General features: G+C 41.6%; 1 protein-coding gene across 1 annotated transcript in view; it reads right to left on the bottom strand.

Moving 5' to 3' along the window:
* Positions 1-455: 455 nt before the first annotated feature.
* Positions 456-8422, bottom strand: part of CPEB4 (cytoplasmic polyadenylation element binding protein 4) — a 38514-nt gene continuing 30547 nt past the window's right edge. The window contains exons 6-8 of the mRNA XM_041397757.1: positions 7874-7988; positions 7505-7686; positions 456-4877 (exon numbers count right to left, since the gene is read on the bottom strand). Coding sequence (XP_041253691.1) covers positions 4650-4877; positions 7505-7686; positions 7874-7988 — 525 coding nt within the window. The 3' untranslated portion in view covers positions 456-4649. The remainder of the gene's footprint in view (positions 4878-7504; positions 7687-7873; positions 7989-8422) is intronic.

Genomic DNA, 8422 nt, shown 5'->3' with positions numbered 1-8422 from the left:
CACACTGCCAGAGCAGGGTCAGATGGGATATTGGGAAGGAATTGTTCCCTGGGAGGGTGGGCAGGCCCTGGCGCAGTGCCCAGAGCAGCTGTGGCTGCCCCTGGATCCCTGGCAGTGCCCAAGGCCAGGTTGGACACTGGGGCTTGGAGCAGCCTGTGACAGTGGGAGGTGTCCCTGCCATGGCAGGGGTGGCACTGGGTGATCTTTAAGATCCCTCCAGCCCAAACCCTTGTGGGGTTACCTGTGCCTCGGTGGTTCTCTCCTCAGCTGCTGCATCTTCACCTCCCCAAGGCATCTTTGCTGCACTTGTGAGCAGAACAGGGCAGCAGAACTTGCCCTAAAGCTCTTTTCACCCCACACAGCTCAAGAAAATTCCCTCCCCAGCCCCGCGAGCTTCGGCCACAAAGGAACGAGTTCCTACAGGAGGCTCAAAAGAAAAAGGTTAAGAAGAAACATTGAGTTAAAAGTTTTATTCATTCAACATCTCACATTACAAATATTTAAAAATTATATGCATACTGGTATAAATAGTCATTTGCAAACTATTTAATAACATTAATTTTCACTAGCACTTCAACAAATGAACTCTTTAAAAAAAGTAACTTGTGTTATATAACTTAGAGTAGAACATACAAAAATATGAACTTAAACGTGAAAATGACTTTAATAAAAAATGAATTACCCTTATTTAAAATGCTATAATAAATACTACAACCTCCCCATACACAGTAAAAACTATATGGAAATTCAGCCAAGTAGTACAATTAACTGACATACTTAAATAACTTTTCCTTCTGATAATATGAGCAATACATTGGGGGAAAAACATATTAGGGATTAGTAAAAACTAGACACCCACTTGCTAAAAGTTTCACTTCCAAAAAATATAACAAAAAAATCTGATGAAAATTATAAAAACTAATTATACTTTAAAATTTAAAAATATAAAAAATAAAACAGTTGAATACAATATTGTCCCAATTCTTACAATGCTATCACAGTAGCTTTAAAATAAGATAATAAAATAAAGCAAATGACCAAAACGTTTTATTCCATTTTTTTTTTAAAAATAATCTCAAATTTACATTAGTAGAAAGATTGATTTCTGATTCTTTTCTTTAGAAACACCAGCAAGAAAGAGGATTTACTAGAACAGTAGAAAATGACATTTTTAAATGTCTGCAATTAAAAACAAAGAATTACACTGCAAAGATCTTCCAGAAGTCTGAAATAGGTATTGCACATAACTTGAAGTTAACTTGCCACAATCCATCACATTCAAGTTTTAAATCACCTTTGAACAGAAGGTTTGAACTCTTCAAAAACACAAGGGGTGAATTATCAAGTCTTTCCAACAGCATCCTTATAAAACGCTAAATTCAGTCACTGCAAGGTTGAAATTTGCATTCTGCAGAGGTCTGTGTATGGAGAAGTAGAGACTATACCAAAAAAGCACGGGGCAGTGGGGTTCCTTTACATATAAAATAATCAGAAACACTTTATTTTACATTGCAAAAATAACCATGGAATTACTCTGTCACTCCCCCGGGAACGCCGCTGCTCATTAATGACACCCCCCCACCGGCAGCTAATTACACGTTAATGAGCCTGGGGCTACACGGTAACCCCAGAGAGCCCCGTGCCATCAGAGGCTTGGCCAGCACTGTTGAAGCACAGAGTAATGGAGAGAATTGTTTATGCCCTGTAAATCGAAGTGTAACCAAAGGATCTGTAAACACGCTTGTCACACAATCACAAGTGAATATTAGTAGAATAACGATTTCTTACATTAGTCATGCATACTAACATTACATGCCTGCCACCTAGCAGGCTCTCTTTTATTCTTTAAATATAATTTAAAAGAGCAGACACGGTTCTGCATCAAACACCTAACATCGATTCTTTATTAATAATAAAAATGGCTAAACATTCACCAAAAACGTCTGCATTTGTGTATAATTTTTAAAAACTCAGTAAGAAGCGGTAGACAATTTTGATGGTTCTTGACTTTTAAATTTCTACACTATATTTATGCATTTAAATTTCATGGGTCTAAAGACAAGTGTCATTTGTCACTTTCATGCTTTTTCTTCTTTAATTCTCAACTTTACATATACTATTTCTTAAATTATATGTACACCAAATACCTGGTGCTGGGCTAAGATGTTTAAGCAACATGCTTTCTTTTCTCTGCAGATTCTAAAATAGCATTGCCAGTGCACAACATCCATAATTCAAAATGTATGCAGAGCACTGAAATGTATAAAAAGCAGAATATAAGAAAATAAAATTTATTAAAATTATTTATATTAAAAAATGAAGTATATGAAGATCTCTCAGTAATAAAAGTACAAAAAGCTACTCTTTGCAATATGAAAAATTGAGGTATTGCATAAAGAGATATCCCGTCAGTGAAAAGTGTGCCTAAAAATGCTCACTGTTGGAAAAACAAGATATACAAAAGTAGTGCATAACAAATATACATTATGTGCATGACAAAATAAGTTAGCTACAAAAACACTGTACCGAAATTCAGCAGGTCATGTACAAAGGGAAAAAATTATTATTCAAAGCTAGTTCTCAAACAGTGTTATTTTCTTGTAATGGAAACCCACCTCACCTGTTTGCTGGGTAGGATCGGCACAATAGCACACCCCAAGCCACCTACAAGCATTAAAAAAATGAAAGGAACATTCCAACTAGAATTATGTACTTCAGAGAAAAAAAAGTCCCTGACAATCTACACAAGAGCACTCTGCATTTGCATTACTGTTGTCAATATTTTCAGGGATTTCAGTAAAAGCAGCTCCCTTGCTATACTTGACTAATAGACAGCAAATGTCTCCATTTTGACCTTTGGAACTTGGTAAGGTATCAGTTCATTAAAGCCTGTATTGAACAGAAAAACTGCTTCTCATAAAGATAATGGGGGCTGGGGGAAAGGGATGAGGGGGGCTTTGAAGGGAGCAGATGTTTTCCAAGCAGTGCCAGGGCAAATCTTTGGTTTGGGAGACTCTCGGGTGGTCCCAGGCCCCTGGGGCCGGGCAGAGATTGCCACAGAATCACTTTGTTTGCACACTGCTACATCCTTGGTGGAGAAGTTGGCCAGGGCATTTAGTTCAAAAGTACTAAAAATAAATTTTCAGAACTACTCCTTCATTGATCTGTTTCAAACTAAACCCTCTGCACCCACTCGTCAGCGTTGGGTTCGCGTGTCCCGGGCTGATTCTTCTCAAGGCAGGACTGAGTTCCAATAAAGCCGGCGTTAATTAGCGATGTTGGCACTTCCACCTGCGTGTCTTTATCTCCCCACAATTAGTTCTGAAGAGCTGGGATCTGAGCTGGGATTCTTTCTACAGGAAGAGTAAGAAAGGCATCTGCACACTTGCACCATTCCGTGCACAAAATTCGGCCGGCGGTGCAAGAGCGGGATTTGGAAACTCCTTGGGTTCATGCCTTCTGTTACAGCTAAATTTGAGGGGATCAAAAACTGACTTTACAGCCACGATGGGAAACCAATAAGCAGCCAATTTGAGTTTGTGTGCCACAATGGAATAGCAAAACTCCAGTAAAAATCAGTGATATCCTTGAGGTATCTTTAGGTTTTCTACTTTTTCATGTCAAAATGGAGAGCAAAGGCTGGCCCCTGATGAATGTTAGTATATTAGGATATAGAGTTATATATAGCCATCAAAAATAAAATCTATATATTTATCCTTCAGGAGAGGAAATGCCAGTTCACTAGTTGTCATTACTCTAGCTTTGGTAGGATATCTAGGGCTGTAACCAGACAATTGAGTTCTCTTAAAGAAAAAAAAAGTGCACTCCCCCCTCAGTAGTAACTTTACTCAACTTTTACATTCAGGAATTCTTAAAATGTAATCATTTTGATGAAAATATAGTAAGCTCTGCCTATCTCATTAATAATTTGGATGTGGGTGGTAGCCAGAGGCACGGTCAGATACACACCGAGCTAAAATTTCAGCCTCAAAACCCTTAAAAGAGTTTAAAAGAAAAAAACAAACAAAAAAGATCATTATTATAGTGCTGCTTCAACTTTGCTCATGCATTTCTGTTGCTTTAAACATGCTCTTTCCTGTTGGTAGGTAAATGTAACTTCATCTGTTGCTGGAAAAATCTAAAAACAAACAAAACAAAACAAAACAAACAAAAAAAAAAAAAAAAAAAAAAAAAAAAAAAAAAAAAAAAAAGAGGCAAAAACAGGCTTCCCTGGGGGAAAAGTGTCAGAACAGACTGATAGTGTTATTGTTGCACGGTTATTTAATAAAAGTATTATTATGTTCTTTATTAACAATAATTTAATTAAAAAACCAAAATACTCTATTGTTTCAATTCTCTTCTCTTAATATTTTTTCTCTCCTCTAAGAAAACGTTGCAGGAAATTAAGTGTTCTCTCGGTAGTAAAGACAAGAGAATGCAACTCACTTGCAACATGTTATCGATACGAAAAGGAGTTCCCAATACAGTTTTCAATGACAAGATTCTATAAAATACCCATTATAGGTCATTCTTTCATTAGACTATTGTTAAATTACAGACTACTACAAAAGGACATGCTGTGAGTGAGGGGCGGGGCGGGGAGGAACAGAAGAGTGCACTTAATTGGAGGCTTGCAAATGAGCGATCCTTTAGTTCCAGCGGAATGAAATATGTCTCGGGCGGTCCCCTCCCTCCTTCACCAGGGGCTTGTGGAATTCCCTGCCGGCACGGGAATGGATAGCAGCCCAGCAATATTCACAGTAATACTGCAGACACGTCACGTTAGCACAGAAGAACGGGGCGAACTTCCCGCCGCAGCGGGCGCCCTGACACTCGTCACACAGCTGATCGTCCAGGACATATGGCTTAACTTCCACCTGCAGCCACAAAACGAGACAGGTTGGTCATTCTTCAGTGTAAATTCTTAACTCCACACCTGTGTTTTAGCAGGGTAGACAGCAGTTATGCAGTAGGGAATGCTAGAACCAAGATTTCCCTCGTGACACCTGAACGTGGCTGTTGAACACCTCAAATTCCACTTCTACCCCCCTCTTTGATCCTTCAGAAAAACCCCAGAAATCAGTGCTGACCATCAGTCTCACACCTGCTGTCACTGATTTACAGAAAGGCTCAAAGAATGTATTGACTGACACCAAAACCTTGGATAATTATGGGAGTTATTTTTGATGCCCAATTAAGCTCTGTCCCTTTCAGGCAGAAATGGAAACTTTATACAACACTGTAACTGCTGATTAAATATGCACATGTGCCTGAATTTCCAGCATTAAGACCATTTATTCTCTAAATAAACACTTCATTTCTGTATTTTTTCCATGGCTTAGTCCTCTCACCAAAAGGAAATCCACCTGATCTTGCTGGGATCTAATGAGAGGCTTACCACAGGACTGATGCCCTCCTACGCTGCTGGCATTAAGGGCCAGGTGATGAGCAGGAATTCAGAACAGCAGAAATAAATATAGGTGCAAATTCCTGCTCTAGAATTGTGAACCTTCTCTGAAGCTCATTGAACGTGATGTTTTCACCACGATTTTCAAACACCCAGGCTGTGACTGATATCTCTGCTGTTATCTCTGCATCTGGCCTGGGGCTGCTCCCCTCTGCACCTCACAGGCCTCGGACACACCTCAGGCAAATAAGGACATTCACAAGTTGCTGGGTTTTTAAACCCACCCAATTTTATCACAGCCCAGATGGCACTGCAGTAGTTTGATGTCATTTTTGCTTACAGGACACATAAACTGCTCAGACAGAGCACAGCAGCCTTTTTAATGACATGTTTTTCTCCTCTTGCAGTGTTCGAGCTGCATTTCCCAAAACCCTGCCCTGCCAACTCAGTCAATTTGTAGAAGAGCAGAAGCAGGCAAATATTCCTAACACCACATTCCCCATCCCCTAATCTGCTCTGCAGTGGGAGGTTGGGGATTTTTTGAGGAGTGCTGCCTTCTCCAAGTGCTAAAAGGACAAAGATGCCACACAGGCCTCCTTCATGTGGTGATTCTGCTCCATTCCCTCTGCTCAGCCACCTTCAGAGGCCACACTGCAGCTCAGGTGTCCTTGTCACATTAATTCTGAGTGTGACAGGGCTGCAACTGCTCCCTGAGCTGGGCACAGAGGATTTCCCAGCTCCAGGGAAAGGCTCAGTTACAGCAGCTCCATCAGGCCCACTCAGCCACTGAACCCTTCCTGTGCATTATCTCAGAGCACACCCTTTAGCAGCACCTCCTTGCCTAATTTTACAGGAAATCCCTTCTTGTTACTGTTTTTTTTTTTACTAGTTTTATTTTTCTTTTTACAGAAAACCAGTATTGGGAAACTAAAAATAAATAGAACCTTAATAAAAACTAGTGTTGTTGTATTTTTACCTCCCTCATGCACCCGATTTCTGTTATAATGATTCCTCTCTGAGCATTATCTCCCCACACAAAAACTGCACAAAAAAATGAGGAAATAGGGAGTGGTGGGAGAGAAGGAAGGGGAAATAGATTGCAAAATTTTTTTTTCAGAGTTTAAAAGTACTTACTTAAATTTGTAGTCCCACCAGCTTCAATGGACCTATTCACCCAAGTGTCTGCTTATGCAAGCACAAGTTGCACAAGGGCAGCCCAAATTATTTGTTCAAAGCTGTACAGAACTTATTTTCAGAGCCATGATTAGAACAAAGACATTCCAATTCACAGGCCCACAGTCAAATTGTTGTTACAATTCTTCTGCTTTATAGCCAGAGCAGAAGTGAAAAGATAATGGGCTAATCAGCCAAGTTTGGAGGTTTTCCACTGTATTAACTTTAAAATTAAGATCAGCAGTGACAGTCATGTAGGAAAAATCCAGAGACAAAGGATGAATTACAAGAGGAGATGTGAGCATCTGAGTTTCCCAAAACTGTGGTCTGAATATCACTGTAACTGGCAGTTACATTTTAGAGAGATGAAGAGGGCAGAAAGCAAAGTGCTGATCCATTTGGCATATTTCTCTAATTTAAAATAATAAGGAATACAATAATAAAGGAATGAAATAAGCAAGCACAGCCTTTGCACAGGCTGTGGAGGGTGGCTGCAGGGCACAGTAACAAGCTTACAAGGCATTACCAGGATGCTCCTGGACACCCAGCACACATTGGGGTGGTTCTGCCTCTTCTCCCAAAGGAGGCAGAGCAGGAATAAGAGCTGCCCCATCCTTGGCAGGCACCTCCCTCCCTGCATCTCCCAACCACCACAAATCCTTGCAGTGGGAGCATCTGAGGAGCACAATATTCTTAGAAAAGGCCAAGGCAGCTGCCACACTTCCCACCACACTCAGCAACTCGTGAAACTCTTTTTCACAGTCACCTCCCACGTGCCAGCACCACCAGCTCCCCACCACTCCGCTTTCACCCCGTGCTGCATCTAAGCAGCACTAAAAACGGGATTAACCTGCTGTAACACTGCAAGCACACCTCTGAGGCAGGGAGGCCGTCTGCAGAGGAGCAGGGGGGAGCAGGCCTTACCCGTTTATCAATCTCTCCGTGCTGCAGCTGGACGAAGCGGGCGCTGATAGCAGCAATGTAGCTCTGTTGGTTGGAAAATGCCACCCGCCCAGCTCCCTTGGGGTACTTCAGCTCGGGGTCGGTGTCGATGCCGGCGTAGCAAACCCCTCCGTAGAGCCGGTCCATGATCATCGCCAGCTCCACTGCAGCACAAAGCAAAACCAAACAGGGCTCTAGGCTCGCTTGTTTCTCTCAAAGCACCACCTCAGGATGGCTCGTGTCCCCCACTGTGTCACCACGCTCAAGATTTCCCTCGCTGCCAGGCTCGCTTCCCCCAGTGCTCCCCAAACCAGGCTGCACATCCAACATGCCCAGCGCTGCAGTGTGTACCTGCTCGTAAAGGCCGAGGAACACCACCAACAAAAATGGTTTTTCTTGGGTCAAGAGGCTGGGAACCATCCATAACAAAATCACTATCACTAAGGTTCCAAGGCCGGATCTGAACCTATGGACAAAAAGCCTGGTTTTTTTAACCATTCACAATTCAAAGTGTCTCAGTAATATAAATTACAACAGCGTCCTACAGAGAAGAAAACTTCCTTAAACAGCTGTGCTTTCTAAACTCTACTTGTTCAGCAATCGTTTCTCAAAATGAAATGGTAACGAGTTCTCTTAAGACAGACCATTTGAGGATGCTAAATTTCATCACTTCCTTGTTACCCAAATTTCTGGGGAAAAAAGCCCTCACCCTCTGCTCACACATTTACTTAATCATGACTGAGCTGTGCTGTACAACCCCCCTGTCACACAGATCTGCACTGCTCCTGTTGTCCCAGCCTTATCTCAGTGCAGCAGGCTCAAAGATGCCTGTTCAGCTCCTGTGCTGCTTTGTATTTGGTTACAGCTGGCCAAAATTTGAAGCACAGGACTAGAGCAGAA

This window comes from Onychostruthus taczanowskii, unplaced genomic scaffold, assembly GCF_017590055.1.
Source record: "Onychostruthus taczanowskii isolate IOZ18803 unplaced genomic scaffold, ASM1759005v1 scaffold14, whole genome shotgun sequence".
Taxonomy (NCBI): Eukaryota; Metazoa; Chordata; class Aves; order Passeriformes; family Passeridae; genus Onychostruthus; species Onychostruthus taczanowskii.
Note: the sequence above shows the minus strand (reverse complement) of the source record. Positions and strands in the feature narration are given on the sequence as shown.